Source organism: Rhyacophila brunnea, unplaced genomic scaffold (assembly GCF_057557595.1).
Source record: "Rhyacophila brunnea isolate RB1 unplaced genomic scaffold, BYU_Rbru_1.0 scaffold_23, whole genome shotgun sequence".
NCBI classification, from domain to species: Eukaryota; Metazoa; Arthropoda; class Insecta; order Trichoptera; family Rhyacophilidae; genus Rhyacophila; species Rhyacophila brunnea.
This window is the reverse complement of record NW_028232893.1, coordinates 22,891,074-22,918,671: the sequence shown is the minus strand read 5'-3', so window position 1 is coordinate 22,918,671 and position 27,598 is coordinate 22,891,074. Positions and strand designations below refer to the sequence as shown.

Below are 27,598 nucleotides of genomic sequence, written 5' to 3'. Positions count from 1 at the left end.
CTCCTTGGCCCCCCCCCCAATATTAAATCCTGGGTGCGCCACTGCTCATCATACACTTGAGGATTATCATCACTCCAAATACGGCAGTTTTGTTTATTGACGTATCCATTCAACCAAAAGTGAGCTTCATCGCTAAACAAAATTCGCTTATGAAAATCGGGATCAACGGCAATCTTGTTTCAAAATAAATTTTCACAATTTGGAAGCGTTGCTCAGGCGTCAGTCTATTCATGTTGAAATGCCAAACCAAACTAAATATAAATCACTTAACAGCTGACAAAATGGCCACCAATTAAAAAAGTGCTGCCAGCTTAAAGTTCTATACCTCTAAAAAAAACACACTTTATAATTATATAATATAACATATTATGTCGGGGATTATTAAAAAAATATTTATATGTGGGTATGTATAATTTTTTATTATCTGTATTTCTGGCACCCAACTCGAGCAAGTCAGCAGCTACGTCTATCTCGGACAGCAGGTGTCCATAGACGGAAGCATGCACGATGAAATTGCTCGAAGAACAAAGCTGGGATGGAGGGCTTTCGGACGTCTGAATAGTATCTTCAAGAGTGACCTACCATTATGTCTTAAGCGTAGGGTGTTCAACCCATGTGTGCTACCCGTGCTCACGTATGGCTGCGAGACGTGGACCCTCAACACGAGAGATGTCCAAAGGCTAAGAGTCACACAGGGAGGCATGGAGAGGTGTATGTTGGGCATCACGCGAAAGGACCGTAAGAGAAACGAATGGGTTAGGAAGCAGACAAGAGCACGCGATGTAATGTAATAGACGTTGCCAAACAGCTGAAATGGAGGTGGGCGGGGCACATTGCTCGCCGAAAAGACGGCCGCTGGACAAATGCCGTCATCCAGTGGTACCCAAGGGGCACAAAACGGCCACAGGGTCGCCCAAAAAGCCGCTGGATTGACGAACTGGTAAAGTTCGGCGGAAATACGTGGCAGCGATCGACACAGGACCGAGAGAGTTGGAGAAAGCTTGGGGAGGCAGTGGATTGACCCCGGCTGATGATGATGATGTATAATTTTAAATGCAAAAAGTTGACATCGCCAATTATTCTGATTATGTAATGTAAAGACCTTCATCTGATTAGTGACTGTACATTATAAATCCCATTGACTGCGAGATGGGATTTTATAATATTATTATTTATGAATTATGAAAATGAGAAAAAAAATACTTAATGATAATATTGTAATTATGTACTTACTTCCAAGTTGCCGTCATTTTTTTGGAGATGATTTACGATTAAATATTTTATTTTTGTAAACAAATTAACTTATCTGTTTCAAAGATGACAGTAGCGTAGCGTAGATAAAATATAGTTTTCATTATAATACAATTTATTTATTCAGTAAAATTCCGTGGCATTACAATATTATACAGTGGCGTAGTGCTAAATAAAAAAGTCTGGGAGCGCTGATTGACTATAATATTTTAATAGCCCTACCCGCAGTGATTTAATTTAATTTTTGTTTAATTTATCGAAACCGTGTGAAAACAGATATCATGACATCACTGATGTGTTCGTATAACGATGTTTACACGTTTAAATAAACAATATTTTTGGGTACAATTTGTATAATTTATAATACGTAAAATTTTCAAATCGTCTAGATCAGTGGTCGGCAAACTCATTAGTCAACAGAGCCAAATATCAACAGTTTAACGATTGAGATTTCTTTTGAGAGCCAAATTTCTTAAACTGAAATTATATACCAATGTAGGTACACTGTTTATTAACTTAATAAACTTTAGTTAAAGATTTAAGTCTTATTTAAACTATAGGTAGGTACACTGAATAAAACTTGATAGCATACTTAATAGTGATCTTATTTATTGATAAAAATTAAATTGTAAGTATGTATTGTTACGGGGGGGGGGGGGGGGGAATAGAGGAACTCACATGTAGGTGGATGTCCTGATCCGGTATCCATTCGGGTTGCAGAGTATGTGTGACATCGAGACAAACGGGATAAATTATAACACGGAACTTTGATTTGACAGATTCTCCCGTACGGGGACATTTAATTTCACCTAATTATACAGACATCGATTACATTACAGAAGGATAAACGTTCTTCGATAGGTTGCCGAGAGCTTTCACTTGACACGGCGCCGACATTTCAAGGGCGGTTTAGTTTCGTCACATTTCACGATATTCGCTCGTTGTTTCACTGGACAACTTTTGTTTATTACGATACTAGCTGACCCGGCGAACTTCGTACCGCCTCAGAATCAATAATCTTGTGTTAACTTATTAGCTGAATTAAATTCATTTTTTTATTAAGTTAAAATGAATATTCAAAATGAATTAAGTTCAATAAATGTGCAAAAATCAAACCAAAATGAAATGGATTACATAGTTTTGGTTGGTTCAGATTTCGAAGCATGATGACTACCGAGCCAACCTTCAATTGTAAATTGTGCGGTGGCAAGCCAGGAAGATCCAATAAGTTTAAAAATTCAGTTGGCTAGTTGGTTGCTTCGTCTTCGTTTGTTAGTGCAAGAACGTAGTGGTCGCGCGGGGGTGGCGTGCCGGCATCTTGCGAAACTCAAACGTATAACCGTGTGTAAAATGTTCTTAGACAGTGTCTTTTTTCGGGCATAATACACATGGCTATATGTTTGAGTTTCGCAAGACGCCGCCGCACCACGCCCGCCAAATTACTACGGCCGAGCACTTACACAGTCGATAGATTTGAAGGAATGCAGTAGACCAACAATTTGATTTTGAATTGTGAAGTTTAAGTGATCCACATCTTTGTTCTTTGCCGCAAGAATTGCTCGTTCACTCAACCAATTCTTGACACGAAATTGCAAAAATTCAGCGGAAACGAAATCAATCCGTTTGATTCGTCGACAGGAACACGGCCGTTACCGATAGTCAGAAATTGCTTAGAGAAATCTTCGGCAGACGGATCGTTTAGCAATGTAACTCGCATGTTTGTCGTCAGCTGAAGGTTCTTCACATAGCGCCACAGAGTCAATGGTTTGAGGCAAGCATTTATTTCATCGGCAGCGGTCGATCTTGGAATGACTGGTAGTGTTTGGCAGAAATCGCCAGATAGTAGAATCATTGCGCCTCCAAAACATCTCTCACAATGCGCGTTTGTGCGCCATTCTAAATTCATCCCAGGTGATTATTTTACTTGCTACCAAAACTGTGGCCATTGCTGAATGTTTCGCAATATTGCATATCGGTTTTTCAGTCGTTTGAAGGTTTAACAGCAATTTCAACGCTGAATGAGCCGTTCGGCATCCTTTTAGCAACGTGGCCGCTATCCCGGAAGAAGCAACTGCTACAGCAATTTCGGATCTCGCACGAACAGTGGCCAAAATCAATGACATGAGGAATGTCTTCCCAGTTCCACTGGGCGCATCGAGGAAAAATGAGCCACCATTTCCATCATCAATTGCCTTCATTAACGTATCGTGCACTACCTTCTGTTGGGGGTTCAACATTAGTACATTCGTTCGAACTAATTAGTTCAATGGATCTTGATCATTTTCACGTTCACGTTCCAATTCTAGATGGAAAGCGTAATTAACTCCACGATGTGGCATTGGCATTCCTAACTTGACTAACAAACTGCCGCACATGAGGTAACACATGTCTTCGATCAAAAGGAAAACCTGGTTATGTATCTCCTTATTCACCTCGAGATCAGGATTCCCTGAAATGACACGAATTCGATGTAAAATGTCTTCTGACATGTCATCCTTGTAGTTTTTCTACAGTTCAGGTGGATTCGATGGGAAGCATGTCGAAATAATGATAGCAAATAATGTGCGTATCTGACTTGGAGATGCAGAAACAAATGCTTTAGCGATTGTCATGTCCCAATGAGTATCATTTTTAAGCAAATTGAGCTTTTGACATGCAGCATGAAATGTTGGGCACACTACACCATTGACAGTTTGAAGTGATTCAAATGATGTCGGCCCACGAACATTTACCAGCAACAACCGCAAGTAGAATCATTCGCCATTATTTGGATGAACTGTGTAAATGCGACCAAGAGCATCAGTAGAATGCACATCCGGATGATCAGGAACCGCATCGCCTTGCTTCCGACGTTGAAATTTCTTCGATGAAGCGTTCCAAGTGTAATAATGTGGCATCTTAGAGTAGAACAACGTTCGTGCAAACGGATCGCTTTGGCAAATCGAAAAGAAACTGGTCAATGTTGGCGCTGGAGATATTTCAGCACGTTGAGCAACATTCGATGCGTTGAAATAAACTTGTTGACCATTCTTCAGATGTACCGCCAAATGTACAGCAGTGGGATGACGTTCATGAATGGGGAATGAGAGAATACGCCAAATTGCTTCATTGCAGGTCACATATCGACCAACTTATAGTGCGTGATTTCATCGTTGGTATTGGGAGTTTGAACGCCAAAAACTACAATATCGCTGCCTTTTCTGACATATTTGCAGATGTATTTGATGGATTTCACTGAATTGCAAAACTCCACGTTGCAATGCGCCTTGAATGTTTTGGAAAAAAGTGGCGAATACGGAACAATCCAAGTGTTGTCGACCGCGATATCGTTTCACTTCATTTTCGTTGTGATAGTTCTACCGTTATCATTGGGTGATCGACGCCGATACAGTGGATAACCATCATTGGCAGTGATAGTCTCCGCCGTTAAACTTCATGGATAACGCTTGGAACACTGTCTTGCCGTCGACCATGCACGCTGATTGGGGGGGATTGATGGCGCCACACTGTCCATGAATCATTTAAGTAATTACAACATCATGCAGGTCTGGATCGGTTTCGGGATCAGGAATCTCGGCACATATGATGTCATCTTTTTGGTCTGGTCGAATTCTTTCGACTAACCAAATAAGAATGTGTGCATGCGGCAAGCTTCGTTTTTGTCATTCAATCGAATACATCCAGCATCGAGTTTCCCAAAGACGCGATGCTTAACAATGTAGTTCATCAGCGACAGGATTTTTTGTTTGAAGACACGTGCCGATCACTTGATGTTTGTCCGGGGAGTAGCAGTTGAACAATTTCTATTCATTTCGGATTTCATGTAAAGGTGATGAATAGATCTGGACGACCGTAATGACGAACATATTTCATTGCATCTTGCGCATATTCATGCATATGACGTGGGCTGACAATGTACATCGCCGATAGAATAGTCAATCGACCAACATTAGCTGCATCTCCTACGGTGCTGATTGCATCGCGTAAATGAATATACTCCTCCGATCGCAGTTTGGCTTGGTTCAACCGAATGAAAGTGAGGCGCTCCGTCTCGATTTTAAGCAATCGACGAATAATAAACACTGGAAAATTAATCACATAATTCAAAATTACATAATGAAGCAGTTATCGATGCACACACAATCACAAATTTGATAACCTCACAAAGTGAACATCTTCGAAGGCAACTTACCGTTTGAAAATCACGATCGAAATAGCTATTTGCGCACCTAGCTGGTAATCGGCTCGATTATTCACGTAGATCGATTGTCGAATGAAGTTCGAAGGATGGATTTTGAAATTGGTAGGTAAATAATGAGCAATACCAGCAATGAGATCATGTAATTTTATCCTTGGCTTTATTTTTGGACGCTGTCGAAGAAGTAAAAAAGATTCAGGCAGGACAACTTCCTCCAAAATTCACCGGAGTATACAACAAAGTCTTTCGGGATTATCTGAGGCTAAACTGAATCAACTGTCAAAGGATAGATAATGCACACAACGCCTTTCATTTGTTTCTTGTTTATTCTTTCTGTCATGTATCGTTGTATATGGATTTAATTTTTTTGTGATTTTCTTTTATTTTTGAATGCGCGAGGTCATTTTTCAAAATGTCAAAATGTATGAGAAAATGAATTGTCTTCATAATGTATTTTTTCCGTGATTTATCCGATATTTTAATAGTTATTCTGCTAATCGGGGCGGAGACAAATCTAACAAATCAAAGATCATAAAAATCGGTCCAGCCGTTCTCGAGTTATAAATGGTGTAACTAACCCGACTTTGTTTTATATATATAGATTTGCGTGGCAGGGGTTATACGAATATTTATTAACGCGGGAATAATCGAAAAGAAAGGATTCACTAATTTATAATACGAAACAAGCGCGGCTTTATAGTTTACATCGTAAAGAATCCGGGCCACACCAAGGGTGCAGCCCTAGATACCAGCTTTCACTTTGGCGGGAGAATCGGTACTGTCCTACAATTATATAAAATCACAGATTCAAGGGATCGATGCACTTTTTCGCTCGGAAGGCGAGGGGTGCGGGCGGGTTTGAACTGACCATATTTCAAAAAGGCATCTTTTAATTTTGGCGGGATTTATTCTTCTCAGGAGAGGGGCAGAGGGGTGCGGGTTATTCGAGAATTTTTTAACTCTGCCTGGGCGGCGATCAGTATTCAAGGTCGCCTGAAATTTCTTAGAAAACGATCAGGTACTCGGCCCTGTTTTCGCCTGTCGAATTGCGTTGCAATGATGTTATTTCGTAAATCAGGGGAGGTAAACCCTAATTCAGGGGCGTTTGATTAGGTTGTGGATTTGTGATTTGAAACTGCGGACCAGGGGTTTTTCGTCTGGTAACAGTATCCATAAAATTAAATCATGACAATGACTGACAAACACTCAATGTCATAATGCCTTGCATCTCCTTGGAAAGTTTTGGTAAGTCAGGTTTGTCTGTTGATGTTTTTAAGTCTTATTGATGATTCCAAGTTTTCATCAATAAGACGACTTCTAAATTTAATCTTGATTTCCTCTCTTAGAAATCTCTTTACTAACCACAAACCATGCAATATTAACATTTTTGGAAGATTGTATTCACTATTTAAATACCGAACTTGATTTTTATTGACTCTTCTAAAGTTCCTCAACTGCTATCTTCCTTGGATCACCGACAGGATATTTAGTGCTAAATGACGCGTGTTTAGTAAAGTTGTAAAGTGTCCCTCCAAATTTGACTTCGTGTTATGCGCCAGTTTTTCCCGACAAATAATACAGATCGATAAGCCATTTAAGTTTTGAATAAACGCGAAAGTTTCTGTCCATTCAACTTAAAATTCACGGTTTTCGTCATCCGATTTTCTTTGCTTCTTCTTTATAACCATGTCAAATAGTGCAGAGGGCATTTGTGGCAGAGCCGCACTCAAGGGGCCAATGAGCCACATGTGGCTCGCGAGCTGCGGTTTGCCGACCGCTGGTCTAGATAAAAGTGTGAGAGCGCCGACCTAACGCGCCCTCGCCCCATTTCACCACTGAATAGAAATTACGACGTATAGTTATAGCAACTTCTATATTAAGTCATCTACGCCACAGTGCATCTATTCTATATACAAGACTGCTATCGGCGGCTATCGAGGCTAGTTTATCATATTTGTGTATTGAGGTATTATAATTGTTAGATGCCTACAATAAGTTAGTTGTAATAATATCTAATTCTAATTGTTACAATACGTGCTATGTTATAACAGCACCTCTCTTAGATGTGTTAACTTTTAGAGCGAGATAGACTGTTTCGACAGATTTGGATGCCCAACAGCTTTCTCAAAGGTTTGGCCCCATTTCTTTTGGCATTCTATGACGCAAGGCCTGTGTCAGAGGTACATCTTTGGAGTCCAGTTCAACCATCTGGGGCATCCAATGTCTGCTTTAATATTCTGACGCAGCACGTCTAATAAACGAGACAATGCGGACGACACAAATGGACACTAACGATCCTAATAATTATAACAGTTAAGCCACGCGCATTCGTTAATAGGTAGTAGGTGAACATTCTTACGTATACATGCAGACCAAGTGTTTATAGCTAGACTCAAATTGAGTGTCTGGGTTTGGGGAAAGTACCTTGAAAAAAGCATTATTTTGCGGTCGAAGTAAGTGGGTTGTAAAAGTGAGTGGCATCAGCTAGATTTGTAAACCTCATTCCCCGTGCTGCCTTAAAAACCAATAAAAAATATTGTGGATATTTTTTCAAAATGGACCCCCCAAACATTTTTTCTGTATGCACGTCTACATGCAGGGTCGTGAAATCCTCGAGATTATCGCTCCGTTTGTGAAAAAAATAATTTGACCGCCTGAGCCTGGCCTACCTAGTTATCGACAAATGAAATACCTACACTTATTTTTATAAAATATACAGAAAATAATTACATAAATTGAATAATAGGTATGTCGTGCAATTGGGCGCCTGAATAGTATCTTCAAAACGGACCTCCCATTGTGTCTTAAGGGTAAAATGTTCAACCAACATTTGCTTCCGACGCTGACGTATGCATGTGAAACATGGACTCTTAATATATGATAAATTCAAAAATTACGAGTAGCGCAACGTGGCATGGAAAGGTGCATGTTTTATATAACGTTTAAAGATGACAAAATAAACCAATGGATAAAGAAGCAGACAAGAGTACGCGATGTGATAGATGTCGCTAAGCAGGTGAAATAGCAATGGGCTAGATATGTTGCCCGGCGAGTGGACAACATCTGAACAAATGCCGTCATACAGTGGTACCCAAGGGCGGGTCTCGAAATGACCGGAGCGCACCGGTCTCGTTGAAAAATTAAATTGAATATCTGAGCTAGGTTAGTCATATAACGAAAAATCTAACACACTTATTTTTATACAATATACATAAAATTATAAAAAAATAAATTAATATTTTCGGGAAATAGTCCATTTCAAGCGCTGCCCAAGGGACATTAAACGTCTACACTCTACAAGGACGCCCTAAAGCCCGCTGGATAGACGATCTCATAAAGTTCGGTGGATGTACATGGCAGCAAAGAACGAGGGGCCGGGAAGAGTGGAGATAGCTAAGGAAACCCTTTATCCAGTGGATGAGCGCTCTGGTTCGTAAAATTTTCCATATCGAACGCTGGTGACAAAACCTGCACATCATGACGTGCAAGCCGGTTTAGAGGGGCTTGTCGTATCTACTTTATTGAACTTTGTATCTTATCTAAGGTTTTTATCGTCCAAAGTTAATTACTGTGTCTGATATTATGTATTATAATCAGTGACGTACCTAGACAAAATGCCGCCCCTAGGCAGTGCCAAAATGCCGCCACATTTTTTTATACAGTACTTTTTATCATCCTTTCATGACTCCAATATCTAAGAATTGTGTTGTATGGATAAATTACTAACAAGATATAGGTACCTATACTGCTCTGCTTCAATAGACAATATTTTTTTTTAGAATTTTTGATAACCATATCCTTGCTTTTCCGTACAAGGTGGTTGTTAGTAATTTTGAACAATCACAAACACCCAGGCTTTGAGAAAAACACATAAATATTGTGTGTCCTGACCGGGAATCGATCCCAGGAACTCTCGGGTGGAAGGCAAGCGCCTTACGCACTGCACCACGAGAGCCGCGCGAGTCTACGGTTTCAGATAGGTACATTTAAAAATACACCTGACAACTCGCGAGTGACTGTGAAGAACGTGACGTCCAAGGACAACGGAAGTAAACTAGACATCGCGAACCCGTCAAAAAAAGTCCTGTTGAAAATTGTATAGTACTACCTAATAATAGATAGGTATATTTTGTTTCCAACCAGTGAGCTGATTTTTTAATGTGAAGATATTTCCGTTATTACTAAGTTTAGGTAGCTTTCTATATATACCTAATGATTCTCCTCGATTTGCCGCCCCCAAGCGACGCTCAATCTGCCTACCCCCACGGGACGTCACTGAATATAATATTATCTCGAATTTTGTTACATGATAATAAAATTGAACTAATAAATGGCACTTCAGTTTATCTACGCCACTGGAGTTAATCTGCACTGTTCTAAATAATTATTATCTCATCATAACATAGTTGCAATCATTACACTACGGTCGATCATGTCAGTAGATATCGTGGTTTTAAACGGTGAGGTTGTTTCATGAACACCGGATAATATTATCATCAAGTATTTACCTATTTAAAAAGGTAGGTAAAAATCAAGTTATTATTACCATGTTTTTATTAGCTCGTATTCTTGTTTGTCCAGTACATTTTTTTTTGTTTGTCCAAGATTTATATTGGACGATTGAAGATTTTCTAACTAACTTCCCGACTAGCTAGACATTTGAGACTTTTAGAATATATCAGAACACGACGACAATGCATTCTTTTAATACTTTTAGCCATCTTTAAGCAGAATTGAATTCAGTTAATTTTGATCTGTATGGAAAGTTATTATTGTCGGTTGCTAAAGGGGTCCAAGCAACTAAATTATTAATATACCTATACGTGCGTTACTATGGAAATCAATATGAAATGTCAATATGACATTTCTGTATTTTATAATATTTATTCAGTAGCTATATCTATCAAGTACCTACCTACAATAAAAAGTTTTTATTAATTATTATAATTGTCAAGTTTATATGATTCAACAGAAAATTTAAAACCGCGTTATTTCAAAACCGTGCAAAAAGAGGATCGTGTGTATGTATATAACAATCTCGTCGATCTACTTACAAAGATAACTGACGTCAAACATTACGAAAAAGTGCTTTTTCATGTGACATCATTTTTATTGTTTATGTTTATATTATTGCTGATAAAATAACACTTCACACAAGTGAAATATAATATGAATACCCAGGTGATTTGATTGAACACACTAGTAATTATTAATAGTAGTAATTTGCCTTTCTAATGGGCATTACCAATGCCATGTTAGTTGTACCTACTAGCACTGGTAGAATAAACAACTTAATCTATCGCCATGGATATATTATAATCTTGTTTATATACTTCGTATAATTTCGAGTTGACTGATAGGATAATAAATTTGACAACTAAACAGCGCTCGAAATGGATCGGAGAACAGCTCCGGTTCGTAAGATCCTCGAGACAACCGCTTGTGGAAAAATATATATCTACCTAAATATTTAAAAAAAAAAAAACGTTCCAGTTCGTGAATTATTGGGAAAATAATTGTAGTTATTATCTAAATTACATATTTTCTTCTTTAAGTTTATTCCGAAACATGTTGAACGCATGGCCATTTTAAAATTTGTAACAAGCCGTAAACTCTTATTTCTACAAGCTAATATACGATTTTGTGTTGTTTTCCTACACAAATATTTTTAGGCGATTTCAGTAGGTATCTACCTCTCTATTTAATTTCGGCATTCAGCGAACAAATTTTGTTTTTTATACCGTAGACAATATATTGTTTTCACCAAATTTTCAGCAGATTTGTGTATCAGTGTTTAAAACTGCTATTGCATCTGTCCGTCTAAGATAGTGATGTCCGGTGGGGGTAAGTAGCCCATGCTTTGCATAGGGGCGGCACATTATAAAGGGCGGCGAATGAAGGGACGAATATAAATTAACATTACAAGTTTTGAGAGAAGTGGTGGTTTTCCATGAAGCAGACGACGCGGTCGTTTCATTAGAATTAGAATATTAGTCGAACATAAAAATGCTGACAGCATAACTATATTGTGTAATAGGTACGTAGTATTCAGTAGATATTGTAATGGCAGGGAACCTCCAAAACTGTCAGTGCTACAGATCTCCACGTAGCTAAAACCAACACTGTTTGAGAGTAGGTTTCGTGGAAATGCTATAATTCTCAGTAGATGATGTACCTACCTACATGTCAATTTAAAGAATTTTGGTATATGTCTGTTTAAGATAGCCAAAAACAAATAATAAATTAGGTAAGTGGGTCTGTTATCTGTGGTGGGTATCTAACGAATTTTCAGACAATTTGAAACTAAACATAAAATAGGGCGGTACTTTGCCTACGTACGTTTCTCGTCCGAGATATAACCCTTTGATATTTTCGAGAAAATTATCGAGTGGTCCGGTTCGTAAAAAAATCAATTTCGAGCGCTGCAACCAACTCATATTATTTACCGATCGCTCAACGTAAATACATGTTTTAGATAACATTTGTCTAACCAAAGTAAGTACGTATTAATAGATGTATTTTAATAGTATTAATTATTATTGATAATATATCGATCATATTATTATGGTAAACAAAAAATAGTGGTGTAGGTAGGTGTTTATGCGTAAACACCACCAATGTTGATTGTTTTACAATTTAAAATGAACAATTTCACGATAGCTTTCCATAGAATATCACATCTCTGAAAAGAAAAAAAACACAGTCAAATATATGACCTACATTTGAACTCAGTGACGTCCCGTGGGGGTAGGCAGATTGAGCGTCGTTTGGGGGCTACAGTTACCCAAAGGGCGGCAAATCGAGGAGCATCATTAGGTATATTTTATATATATATAGAAATAGCTACCTAAACTTAGTAATAAAATAAAATCTTTCCATTAAAAAAATCAGCTCATTGGTTGGAAACAAAATGTATTTATTAGGTACCTACTATATAAGTTTTAACAGGACTTTTTTGACGGGTTCGCGATGTCTAGTTTACTTCCTTTGTCCTTGGACGTCACATTCTTGGTGAACAGCAATGACACGTGCAATACTTAATTTAAAATTAATCCAAATTATGTACCTACCTATCTTAAACCGTAGACTCGCAATATTGTCTATTGAAGCAGAGATGGCATTTAAATTAGATTTAGTGGTATAAGTATATCTTGATAGTAATGTATCCATATAACACATTTATTAGATATTGGAGTCATGAAAGGATGATAAAAAATAGGTACTATATAAAAAATGCATTTTGGCACTGCCTAGGGGCGACATTTTGTCTAGGGACATCACTGTTTGAACTATTCTAGATATAAATATTACGGGTATATGGCGATTCGGCGCCGGGACAACTGGGCGCTACGCAATCGAATGAAATTCGAAAATAAATAGACGTTCGTGAATTATACGGAGGTACCTACTTTTAAAATACTTATATATTATTTAATGCTTGGTGAGAATTTAAATACGCACACGTAAATAATAATTTAATTGTGCATATGTTTAAGTTCCAACAAGAAGAGTCTTTTATTTTTATATGAAGCGACAGGCGTAATAATTTTCAATCCGCAATAAAAACCATTATGTTAAGGGCAAAGTCATACTTATTTATTTTCATTAAACTAATAATACAATTTGCAGATGGTGCTGGTTAGTTTTTAATATTAACAAGATAAAAAGAACTTTTTATATACCACGTTTTTAAATTTTCTGTTGAATCATATAAACTTGACAATTCTATGTATTAATAATTTAGGACAAATAAGGGAATTGTCAACAAAGCATTTTTTTTTTGCTATTTTGCAACAAACAAACAATAATATAGAATACTGAAATGTCATGTTGATCTCCATATTAAGGCACGTATATATTATTAATAATTTAGTTGTTAGGACCACCCCCTTAGCAACCAATAATAGTGGATTGGATTACGGATTTCTTCCGAAATAAGTTTTCATACAAAACAGAATTAACTGAAAATGAATTCAATTATACTTAAAGATGGCTAAAAGTACCGCCCACGGTGGCCGCGCGGCATAAGCGTTGGACTATAAAGCCGTGGGTCCCAGGTTCGAATCCTGGGTCTGGCAAGTACACATATTGTTTTTCAATTTGTGTGCGTCAGGGTATGGACCTAATAGGTTGAGCAAGTGGCTGACATCCAATTCTCGTAAAAAACAAAAAAATCTGTCAATACAAACCTCCACTCTGTGGAGGCCCATATGATCCTATCAGGATCGGACATGGTCGAAGGAAGGAAGGAAAAGTATTAAAATAATGCATTGCAATCGTGTTCTGATATATTCTAAAAGTTTCAAATGTCTAGCTAGCAGTAGCGAAGGGTGGAGGTAGGCTGTTAAGATTCGCCATAAATAGTGCACATTAAACTTTTTTAGTCATACGTATTTGTTTTTATTGAGTTAAGACTATAATTTACAGATTTTATTGGTTAGTTTTTAAAAATCAATTAAACCCTGCCTAAACCAAACCATAATCGTTTTGGTATATTTTGGGCGTTACGACAAAATTGTGCGCACCTTTCCATTCATACCTATCTGATTTCGTTGTATTTAGAATATACATATTACACATATTGTTGGTTCATTTTTTTTTAATTCATTAAGCCCTGCCTAAACAAAACCATAAAAGATACAAAATATTATTCTATCTATAAAATATTCAAAGTATTGTATGATTTAAGTGCATAATTATAGATACTTTATAGATAGACGAGTATTTTTTTGACTATTATTTATTATGGCTTGGTTTCGCAGGGTTTAATTGTATTTTAAAAACTAACTAACACCATCTGTAAATTGTAGTCTTATTTAAATGAAAACAAATACGTATGACTGACAAAGTTTAGTGTGAACTATTTATGGCGGATCTTAACAGCTTACCTCCACCCTTCGCCACTGCTAGCTAGTCGGGAAGTTAATTAAAAATCGATTGCAGGATTTGTACTGGATAAACAACCACCGGACAAACAAGAATACGAGCTAAGAAAAACGTGATAAAAATCAATTAAACCCTGCCTAGACCAAACCATACTAGTTTAGGTATGCTATGGACGATCTGACAAAAATAGTGCACACCTTTTCAGTCATACTTATTTGTTTTTGTTGCATTACGAATACAGAATATTACAGATCATTAAACCCTGCCTAACACAAACCATAATTATTTAAAAAAAAATATTCTTCTATCTATAAAATATCTAGAATGATGTATGGATATTAATTTATAGATAAAAGAATGTTTCTTTTACTATTATCTACTATGGCTTGGATTAGGAAAGGTTTAATTGATTTTTTTCAAACTGACAAATATTATCTATGCATTGTAGTCTTAGTTCAATGAAAATAAATACGTTTGACTGACAAAGTTTAGTGTGCAGTAGGTATTTATTTCGAATCTTAAAAGCCTTCGCCACTGACTAAATTGTACTGTAGGTACTAGGCAGTGACGTCCCTAGACAAAATGCCGCCCCATGGCAGCGCCAAAATACGTCCCATTTTTTTATACAGTATTTTTTATCATCCTTGCATGACTCCAATATCTAATAAATGTGTTGTATGGATTGGTACATTACTAACAAAATATATAACATTAAATCTATCATTCAATCGACAATATTGCGAGTCCACGGTTGCGGATACATTTAAAAATACTCCTGACAACTTTCGAAACTCGCAAGTGACTGGTAAAAACATTTGTATAAATTAATTACGTTAGTATGCACCTACATATAATTCAAATATAATTTTCAAATCTTCATGTGTCATTGCTGGTCATCAAGAACGTGACGTCCAAGTAAAACGAAAGTAAACTAGACATCGCAACCCCGACAAAAAAGGTACAGTCCTGTTAAGCCTTTTATGTTAATTACATTTTGTTTCCAACCAGTGAGCTGAACTTTTTAATTGACAGATATAAGTTTAGGTACCTATTTCTATAATCATAAATCTTACAGTCGGAACACAAATCACAATTTAAAACAAAGGTACTCACCAAATATCTCTTTCTTAGCACGAAAGATTGTTGAAAAACAGATCGATTGAAAAAAACACGTCAAACTTGATTTTTGACATCGAACGATTGTCAAACTCTTAGTTGTCATACTGGACACATCAAACATTATTATGCTGCCAACTTTGGGTGTTGGCATACATTTATGGATTTGTAACCGATTCCTATCGACGGCAGTAATTACATTCATTGCAGTAAAAAGTTATTTAACCTATATGCTCTTCCCCCGTAGTCGCACTTACCCTAACGCACCTTATACTTATACCCAATGATTCGTCTCGATTTGCCGCCCCCAAGCGACGCTCAGTCTGCCTACCCCCACGGGACGTCACTGGTACTACGTACCGGTTACCTACTTAACTGAGGATCCTTCATACATCTCACATAGAGCTTAGTTCTTTTTTCGATTTTCTCTGTCGCCTCTGATAATATTTATAATGTAGACATATCGTATATGTAGATATATCGACATATGTATAATAATATTACTTATTTTGTCAACGACCTTGAGCCGACAGTAATCACTTCAAAAATATCACAATATTATTGGATAATTTCCGTGCAAAAAATGTCATTTTTGTTAGCAAATTTATTAAAATACCAAAATGCAAAGTTCACAATCTCAGACGTTCAAAGAATAATTCATTTTTTACTGTAGTTAGAAACGTAGCAAATAGACGGATTAAAGATATTAAAATAATATCAACCTCATTATTAAAGTAGGCAAGCAACAGTGACTGCCCGTTTGAAGGCCTGCCGAACAATTTAACATTTAGGCCCGTTTCAGACGGGACACCGGTGTCGCACTCGTATTTATAGGAGGCCTTTGTATTCGAATAAGGGGGCTTTTGTATTATGTTTATAAACGCCCCAGAGCTAACGAGTCAACGCATAATTTCGCGTTAGAGCCGTTTCAGACGAGACACCGGTGTCGCGCTCGTATTTATAGGAGGCATTTGTATTTAAATAAAGGGGCCTTTGTATTATGTTGATGAACGCTCTAAATCTAATGAGTCAACACATAATTTCGTGTTATAAATTAGAACATAAAACTGGCTGCGGTAATAAAAACAAGTGTATCGGCGGCTTGAAAATGTAGGGCCCGTTTCAGACGGGACACCAGTGTCGCGCTCGATATAATATAGGAGGCCTTACAAAATGCGGCGATAGTTTGCAAATAGTACTGTTCCAATTAGATTAACCCTAAATTCGCCACATGTTGTAGCATACGTACAAATATACTCCACGGTGATATTGTTCAACGAAGAACTCGTCATTTGATTAAATGTTACACGAACTCATGTTTCACGTAGGTACTGCGGCGCACGAATAAGTGTCCTGCGCAGCGCTCGAAATGGAAAAGTTTACGAACCGGAGCGCTCGAAATTTTTCTGAGGATATTAACATGGTTATCAAATTTTATGGGTATTTTATAAACATAAATGTACTAGATTTTTTGTTATCTAGCTCAGACGGTCAAAATATTTTAACCACGACACGGAGCGATAACTTTACAGATTCCACGAACCGGAACGGCGCTCCGGTCTGATAATTTTTAGTGTGTTTCCTGACTAATAAAAATGGCTATTTATTCAATTTGGTGAAGGGTCGCGTGTTACTTGGCTACTACAAAAAGTGGTCGTGATCAGTTCTTCATTGATGACGACTGCCGACAACTCAATAATTCAAGTGGATTTGTTTAGAAATAAGTAAATAAGTACAAACAATCACTAAAAATACACGAACTACCTAGGTACTCTCCACAGAAAAGATTTTACTTCATACGGAGCCCTGGAGTTCTGCGAAATGCCATTTGGAAAACGCTACTGCAGAGCATCACAATCTAACCATAGCAATAAATAAGGCGGCCCGTTTCAGGATGTGGAGGCTATGGTCTGTACCTACATATGGTATATATCAGGGATGGCGAACCTATGGCACGCGTGCCACTGGTGGCACGCGAGACGATTTTGCATGGCACGCGAATGTTTCATTTTGAAGAGAAATTACTATTTTATATATATTTAATAAAATGTTTTTTTATAAAAAACGTTTTACAAATAAAAAAATATGAGTACCTAGGTAAATATGAGTAAATAAAGAGATTGGACTCCTCCCCTTTGGTACCTATATAATATAATATTAAAAAATAATGACGACATAGCCATGCGTATTTTATTCGGTTTTTCATATTATATTTACCAATCGATGCGTCAAAATTCATGCATAAAAATTACTAACCGCATTGCATAAAAAATAGCAGGCAAATCCTTTTCAAGAATAATCATTATTTACAATTGCATAGGTCGGTCCTTAGGATCGGGCAATTAAAAATAAAGATATCAACAAACCTTATGACCACTGCTGGATGAAGGCCTCTCCAATCCGATTCCACTTCTCTCTGTCCTGTGTGTTGCGTTGCTACGTACTTCAGCATAACTTTATCATTTCATCGATCCAGCGGCCTCTAGGTCTACCTTGCGGACGTTTTGTACCTCTTGGATACCACTGGATGACTAAATTTGTCCGATTGTCCCTTCTTCGAGCAATGTGTCCAGCCCATCTCCATTTGAGGCTTTTAACAAACTATAATATCACATCGCAAATCCTTGGCTGCTTCCTTATCCACTCATTCCTCTTTTTGTCCCTTCACGTTATGCCCAGCATGCACCTCTCCATACCACGTTATGCTACTCTAAGTTTCTGGATCTCTCTTTTACTTAGGGTCCATGTTTCACACGCATATGTGATTATGGGAAGCACACACTGGTTGAAAACTTTGTGCTTTAGGCACAGTGGAAGGTCATCTTTGAAAACATTATTCAGGCGGCCAAAAGCACTCCAGCCTAGCTACTCTGCAAATAATTTCATCAAATATACATCCATCTATAGACACTTGTTGTCCCAGATAGATGTAGTTTTTCACCTGTTCGAGCTGAGTGCCATTGATGAGGATCTCTTTTGGCCCGCAAAGCAGTTAAACATGACTTTCGTCTTTGTTACATTTATTTGGAGTACTTAATTGTCTTTAAACTTGTGACATGCAAGATTAGGGCATAATGTTGTCGGTGCCGCTGACAAAAACCGAGGCTTGCGTCACGTCATAAATATTATTTTTTTTACTATGATTCCGATTCCGACAAATTTCTTATTTTAGTAGTTTATAATGATCCACGAACCGTAATGCAACATTTAATTTTTCAACGAGTTAGCGATAATCTCAGGGATTTCACAAACAGAAGCTGCGCTCCGGTGCGTTCCGATCTACCTACTTCGAGTGCTGCAAATCCGTCTTTAAGTTGTCTAATTATGGACCCAGGGCTCGAAATGGAGCGGAGCGCCGTTCCTGTTTGTGAAATCGGTAAAATTATCGCTCCATCTCATGGAAAAAATAATTTGACCGTCTGAGCTAGATAGGCCATATTATAATAGAAAATCTTTGATCATACAGAAATCATATAAGAAAAGTTTACTATGTGAATATCTTCAGAAAACTGTTGAGCACTCCGGTTCGTAAACCTTTCCATTTAGAGCGCTGTATGGACCTCAACGATTTAGATTATGAAGATGGAGATGAATAATAATAACATTGTATAATTTTCAGCTATAAATTCTGACCGTCAAACTATCCATTTTCTAAAAATGGGCTTCGATCTGGCCTATGACTATGAATCCTTCTTCGCAAAAGATCCCACCTTAAAGAAGTCAGACATAGCAGAGCTGAAGACATGGGTCCAGGGCCTGGACTCCGGCAGCACCGTGCCAAAGGACATGACAGACAAGCAGTTGCTTGTTTTTCATTTAGCATGCGAACGGGTGACGGTGGACACTAAGAAATGTATTAAGTCACATTACAACATGAGAGACAAGCACCCAGAACATTTTGACAACAGAGATCCTATGTCTGACGTCCTGAAAGAAGCACAAGAGGTGCAGTAAGTAGTATTTATTCGTTTTTTTTTTAAATCTATGCCAGAATAAAATTAACATTTTACTCATTTATTTTCATGGTCAGGTTGTGTATTTATTTACGTGTAGGTAAGAATAAGATTGGCAGATGATATAGTTTTATAACGTTTGAGACAGTCACGGTTGTCTGTTATGGTCATGGCCCCCGCAAGGGGGGGGGGGGGGGGGGGGGGCTGACAGGGCTCTAGCCTGGTGACCTGGCGTGGCGAGTGGACCAGATAAGTAAGATAAACAAACATCACAAATTTCGTCACTGTTCTAGCAGAAGACACTAATTCGAAAAAATGACAAATTGAGTTAGTACCAAAATGTTCCTTATTTCAAACTTTACCCTCTGGAAACCTTCTTAATAAATAAACAGTCTTTATTTTAAAGTCATCCTTTTTATGATTACTTAATAAATTCACATGATAGACCATTATTTCACACATTTTAACAACTTCAAAGTCAAATTACTCAAAACTAGTATTCTCCAGTTAGTGTGTTCTGCCAGGACAGAGACGATTTGTTCTAATAGTAAAAAAAATTTCCTTCAATAATATTATTTAAAATTATGTGGTTATAAGATACAATTTTTAATTGTGTATCGATACTGGACAACTCCATAATTCAAATGGACGTATTAAAAATATACAAAAAGAACTCTAAATATACACATTAATTTTACCGCGTACACCATTTGGAAAACGCTACTGTTGAGCGTCAGACTGCCTTTATCCTTAACGATAGGTAGAGGGGCCTGTGGATAGGATGGGGGATGTGGGGGGGGGGGATGTGGGGGAGGATGTGTGGGCCATGGTTATGGATTCTGATGATACTGCTTGGTTCTCACCATCAATAGTAACAGTGAATTGAAATCCTTGAATGGTCACAAAAGTTTTAAGAAAAAATGGTAAATAAATATTTTTAAAGCTATTCTCACTTATAACAGATTTTTTTTAACATTACAGGGAGTACATGTATTTGCCAGCAACATCAGATAAGGGTTATGGTATAATGCTTCATAGACTACATGACTTCACCGTCGAGAGATATAATTATAGCGCTGGAAGCAAATTTAGTAGTATGATATATGGTAAATATACAAGTAGTTTATTGATTTATAAATTTAGTTTTAATGGCAACATTTTTATAAGCACAAGATATGTAGTAGTACATTGTTAACTGAAGAGAAAGCCGATACATTCACGACTGGTCCTACCTTTCCATCCCTCCTGTTGTCTATAGATGACCTGTCATTGTCTATAGAGTGCTCATACTGACTCGTCTCTCGTGTTCACTTATCGAGTTAAATGATAAATAATTTTTTTATGACCATGTCCGATCCTATAGGATCATATGGGCCTCCACAGAGTAGAGGTTTGTATTGACAGATTTTGTTTATTACGAGAAATGGATGTCAGCCACATGCTCAACCTATTAGGTCCATTCCCTGACAGACACAAATTGAAAAACAATATGTGTACTTGCCAGACCCAGGATTCGAACCTGAGACCCACGGCGTGATAGTCCAACGCTTATGCCACGCGGCCACCGTGGGTGTATAATACACTAGCATTAATACACCTTCTACAAATGTAATGAATAGATCAATGCTACATACTTTTTGGAAATCGATATTATCACCGGTTTTGTGTGAAGGACTAGTCTGACTTTGACAGTTGATGAATAACAGGAATGTATATTATTTATAAATAACACTGATGGAGTTAATGTATTTGATGTGAGAATTTTTTATAATTCAATTTGAAACGAGAAAGGGCGAATCAATATGTCAAGCAATCTGGGATCTGATTTTGACAGCTGGAAAGTGGACCACTCGTTGCTTGTGCAAAAAGTTATGCTCAGGCTTTATTAATCGAAAGATGGCGGTGAGTAGTAGCATCAACACCATTATCAATTGGGGTCGATCTAGGGGCAGCAGTTTTTATGAACGTATGGTAAAGCAGGCTGGTATGGCGAAAAAGTATGGTGAGGCGGGCTGGTAATCAAGTTAAGGCAAAATTTCCACGTTAACATTATATTATATGGGTACATTATAATGATCAAAGTAAATCCTCCTTGATGCCCTGAATTTTACTTATCGCGTCGCTATTTCTCGTAAGTTGTCGGCTATTGTTGGCCTGCTTCATTCAGTTGTATGAGAAAGCCGATTCCTTGCCCCTTTTTTTATTTAATACCTCTATGGGGTCATATTTATAAGGTTTGTATAGTAGGCTGACGATATGTAAAAATCAATCAATAACAATTTAGTTAACCAAAAAAAATATTTTTTCAGTCGTATGTGCGTAATTTCGTCAGGTAGTCGATGAATACTTGTACTTACATCATTGAATAAAAAAAACAATGAATTTTTTATGGACTGTGGATTGAATCTAACTTCATAATGTTTATGATAACAAGGCATATTATTATTATTAGTAAGTAAACTTAAAAAATTGAAAAAAAAATGAAAAACAAGATATTCTTTCTTCAGACCATGTCCGATCCTAATGGGATCATATGGGCCTCCACAGAGTAGAGGTTTTTATTAACAAATTTTGTTTTTTACGAGAAATGGATGTCAGCCACTTGCTCAACCTATTAGGTCCATACCATGACTCACACACAAATTGAAAAACAATATGTGTACTTGCCAGACCCAGGATTCGAACCTGGGACCCACGGCGTGATAGTCCAACGCTTCAGCCGCGCGGCCACCAAACAAGATATAAAATAATTAATTATTAAGACATGCATATTTTATACTGTTTTAGAATCTATAATCAATGAGAGTGGACCTTATAATGGCATAATCTTACTATTTGACTTGAGAGGAGCCAAGTTTGGACATGTTACACGAGTATCTATTGGGTATGTACACAGAACAAATTAAAAAATAATATATACCCCAATACACTACATTTTGTAGCAGGGTTTTGAATGTGTGAGTGTACTACGAACAGTTAATACATATTATAGACGTGCAATAGTGTGTTGCAACCTTTAAATATACCAATATTGAATGAGTGTCAGTGCATAAACCGAGAGCAGTTGTAAGAACGAAGGAAAAGCTTAGAATGACGTATTCTTGACACATGTTTAAGTTTATGCTATATTCTTTCACACTCGAGATCGGTCGCCTGTTACTCTACAGTCTACACCCGTTAGGTATTTCAGTTCCCGTTAATTCTGTGTTCCCTGTGTATGTGTCTTTACATGCTAATGATAAGTTTCAAAGTCGGTTATCTCAATTTTTAATTTGATTAAATATTTTTCTCGATTCTGATTCTGTAAGTACTTTTCCACCATATTTGTATTGATAAAATATCAACTAGTTCTGTTTGTCAGTAAATTGATATGAAGCGGGCCCTCGTGGTCCAGTGCGTAACATACTGGGCAATAAATATAATTTTTTATTACTTTTCATTGCGTTACGGACATTTTGGTGGAATATGGAGGTAACATATTACCTTAAAACCAATAGCTTCAATTACAGGTATAAGTATTCAATTTCTTTGAATCCCTCAGTATAAGTTGTCCGTTAAACGAGGGCGCTGCATGATAACATTTTGTGATTATAATTCAGTATTTTTATACATACTGTGATAAGTTTAGTTCCAAATTCGGAATAAATGGAATATAAATTTTAAAACACTAGAAAATAAATAGGTAGGTAAATAATGGTGGTTCAATTTCACCCCGATACTTGTACAATATATTTTAAGTAAATATGTCTTCTTTTCAGATATATGGCAAAGTTCATGGCTTACGTTCAAGAGGGACTCAATGGACGAATTGACGCTATTCACATTTTTAATGTGGTACCATTATTTGACAAGATAATGAAGCTTTTAAAACCGTTCATGAAAGGAGAATTGATTAAGAGGGTACCTATACATTTTTTATTAATTTATATACAGTCAAACTTGGTTATAACGAGGAAGATGGGACTGACTGAATTTGCTCGTTATAAGCATTACTCGTTATATCAGACAATAGGTATATTTACCTTTTTTATTTGAGATTGAGAAGAATCCCATGTGACTAGGGAATCCAATCCCGAGCCAAAATTCTGATCCCGGGATTACAATTTGACAATCCCGGGATTGGAATTTTTTTACATTGTTAATATAAAAATTTTATATTTACACATAACATTGATAAAATCGGTGAAAATAAATCTAGTATAATTTATAATATTTAAGACATTTATTGTTAATATTGTATATCTACGTTCAATCTTGGAAATACATAAGTTTAATGGAGTAAATAGTATTATATATATATATAAATAATAATGTGAATTTAATACGAGATTGCTGTTTCTGATAGTCAAGACTTAACGAACGGATTAGCGAGATTTAAAATAGTAGAGCAAATAATCATGGCGTACCTACTTATGGCCTTTCCGCTTCATAAATCTAATTAGTCAGCCAAATATGAAATTGCAGTAAAACGTATGAGATCAAAGTGCGAAGCATTGTTTTTTTCCAATCTTTCTCATTTTTAATAATTTATGTGAAAAAATAAAATGAATCGGCAACTACTTACACATGGGTATAAATCAAACTTCATTCAAACTGAGTTTATTTCTAATGTAGCTATTTTTTATTAATAGTATTTTTTCTATTATATTTTCACTTTTATTTTATGTTCCATAAAAATTGATAAAAAAAATCAATCCCAAAATCCCGGGATTATGTTTATCAATCCCGGGATTCATAGGTATCGAAAATAGCTTGGGATCCCGGGATTGGAATCCCTACATGTGACCTCGTCGTATCACTTGATTTGTATTGTATCACTCACGGCCAGCCCCAGGGGTGATAGAAAGAGAACTTAAAACCGAGGTACAGTTTCCCCTTGCCGTGTGCAGTTGATTCTTTGTACAGTATAATAGTTTGACGATGAGTGCAATGAGTGCCCAAAAGAAAACCAAATGGGAAATTGAGTATTTTTTTGTGATGATGACATAAAAAACGTGTTGTTATTTAATTCATAATGCCTCAGTGTTCTTAGCCGAATATCAGTGGCGAAGGGTGGAGGTAGGCTGTTAAGATTTGACATAAATAGTGCACATTAAACTTTGTCAGTCATATTTATTTGTTTTCATTGAACTAAGAATACAATTTGCAGATAGTATTGGTTAGTTTTTAAAAATAAATTAAACCCTGCCTAACCAAATCATAATAGTTTTGGTATACTTTGGGCGATATGACAAAATTGTGCACACTTATTTGTTTTCGTTGGATTAAGAATACATATTACACATATTGTTGGTTTATTTTTTTAAATTCATTAAGCTCTACCTAAACCAAACTACAATAGATAAAAAATATTATCTTATCTCTAAAATATCCAAAGTTATGTATGATTTAATTGCATACTTTTAGATATTTTATAGATAGACAAGTATTTTTTGACTATTATCTATTATGGCTTAGTTTCGCAGGATTTAATTGAATTATAAAAACTTACAAACACCATCTGTAAATAATTGTAGTCTTATATAAATGAAAACAAATACGCATGACTGACACAGTTTAATGTGCACTATTTATGGCGGATCTCCACAGCTTACCTCCACCCTTCGCCACTGACATGAATATAATACTTTGTTGAAGAATTATGATGGGAAAGTGTCTGAAGTCACAGCCTTTTTGAAGTTGGAGAAGCATGATCAAATATATTATACAAACCAAATGTACAAAATCTTTTTCAGATGGTGTTGCATCCCCCAGACATGGACTGGGAAGTATTCTACAGAGACGTCTTGCCGAGGAAATGCTTACCATCAGATTTCGGCGGTGATCTTCCGGATACCCAGACCATCCAAAAACAAAACATCGAAAGGGTGTTAAGAAATAAAGATTTTTTCGAAGCCGAAGAGAAACAGAGACATCTCTACTCTAAAAGCAACAAGAAAAAATCTAACGTCGAGTCAAACTTCACACATTTAGATATAGATTAACGTAGTTAGTAATTGAATTCAGAATTATTTTATAAATAGTCGAATACTTGAATGTTGGGGATATTTTAACTGTTTGTCTATGATTACTGGTATTGAAATTAAACGCTTCTATAGTCACATAAATAAGTTGTCCGGTATGGTTCACCATAAATGGATCCTAGTGTAAATTGGTCACAACCGCGGTCTGTAGTCTGGAGTTTAAGTGGAGGCATCTATGCATAACACTCAACGGGAATGGGGTAACTGGGCGCCAGGACAATTGGGCGCCATAATGTCAAATGAAATAAATATACGTTCGTTACAATTTTATACAGAAAGTAGACAAGGAATTTATCTACTACTAATAGTAAACCGACAATAAGCGTAATTTATATAGACATGAATTTTATGTCAGCACTATACGAATACTCGATGGCCGCGTGGCTTAAGCGCCGGCTTATAGTGTCGAGGGTCCCAGGTTCGAATCCTGGGTCTGGCAAGTACACATATTGTTTTTCAATTTGTGTTTGAGTCAGAATATGGACCTAATAGGTTGAGCAAGTGGCTGACATCCATTTCTCGTAAAAATTAAATCTGTTAATACAAACCTCCACTCTGTGTAGGCCCATATGATCCTATTAGGATCGAACATGGTCAAAGAAGAAAGAATAGTAGTTTCAATTCACTTTGCTCTTAACATAATGTTTTTTATTGTGGATTGAGATTTATCATGCCTGACTGAGGCTTTATCTAAAAATAAAAGAACTCTCTTCTCATTGGAACTTAAACATACAATTAAATCATTATTTACATGTGCATATTATTTAAATTATCATCAAGTATTAAATAATAATTTAAATACACATAATAATATTAAATATATATGTTAATAGTACCTTTAATTATTTATGAACGTCTATTTATTTTCGAATTTCATTTGATTATGTGGCGCCCGGTTGTCCCGGTGCCGAATCGTCCTAGAACCCACTCAACTTTATGAATTACCTGTAATTATTCCTACCTATGTTGCCAAAACCCATTATTGTCTTTAAGGATGGAATTAATTTTTTTTTACAATGTTATACCAAAAAAATATAGTATTAATATAGTAGTGAAAGGGTTTAAAAAATATATTTATTTTAAGAATTATGAATAAATTGGAATTTAAGAATCTGCATGACTGTTTTATTTCAATAACGGTTTAAAAGATTCTACTCGGTATCACTTATTATGAAGTCACATCCATGGCCCCCACAAAGGGGGGGCTGACAGGGCTCTAGCCTGGGGGCCTGGGCTTAGAGGGGGCCTGGCGTGGTGGGTCGACCAGTTAAGTGAAAAAAAACACACCATAATTTTTCTCTAATAGTAAATAGTCACCTGCGGCGCTATTTTCCTAAATGAAACAATTAACATTTAAAAATATGCGGTTGTGTGATGTAATATGATAATTGATATAATTAAATGATAATTCACGTGTAGAATTTTATTTTATAATTACTTAATTTAAGTGTGTTTCCTGACTTACAAAATGGCTTTTTATCCAATATGGCGAAGGGTTGAACGTTACTTGGTTAGGAACCACAAAAGGAGGTCGCGACCAGTATTTCATAATATTATGCTGAGTGCCGACAACTCGATAAATCAACTGGATTTATTTAAATTACGCTAAAAATATACGAAATACTCTTTTAACTCTGGGGTCCCGTGGAAACCACTTGGGGAATACTACTGTAGAAAATCACACTGCCTTAAAACTTAGCGATAGGTAGGGGGCCCGCCATAGATCTTGGCCTGGGGGCCCGCTTCAGGATGTGGGGGCAATGGTCACATCGATTTATTGAATTTTCCTCCACGGTACGTTAATCCTTGTATACCACGTCTGTGGACATTGCAGATCACCCTGCCAGGAGTTTCCACTGCTCGAATTGATTTTTGGTCAGTTTGCATTGACCCATGAAGCAGGGATCCTAAATTCAGCCCTGTAAGTCCGTTGAAATTGAAATGATAGCTGACCAAGTATGGTTACAGTTTTGAGCTTTTCTGCTGCTCTAGGTTGAAAAAGGAACTCAATTTTGAAACCTCTCTCTCTAGTATGGCCCGTTTGCAACCAAAGCAGGATGAGATTGTGTTCTTGTTATGAATTCCCAATCTATTGTCCCCCTGATTGGCGAGTTGTTTTTTGTCACTGTCATTATGTGTGGGTCGAAGGCATACTTCTGATCCTTGTCTAT

General features: G+C 36.8%; 1 protein-coding gene across 1 annotated transcript; it reads left to right on the top strand.

Annotated features, from left to right (window-relative positions):
• The first annotated feature begins 9,859 nt into the window (after nt 1-9,859).
• LOC147069732 (retinaldehyde-binding protein 1-like) lies at nt 9,860-26,023 on the top strand. Its single transcript, XM_085950512.1, has 6 exons — nt 9,860-9,969; nt 19,071-19,401; nt 20,386-20,510; nt 22,192-22,288; nt 23,163-23,304; nt 25,140-26,023. The coding sequence occupies exons 2-6, from the start codon at nt 19,109-19,111 to the stop codon at nt 25,386-25,388; spliced, it is 906 nt and encodes a 301-aa protein (XP_085806638.1). The 5' UTR covers nt 9,860-9,969; nt 19,071-19,108; the 3' UTR covers nt 25,389-26,023.
• The last annotated feature ends 1,575 nt before the right edge of the window (nt 26,024-27,598 follow it).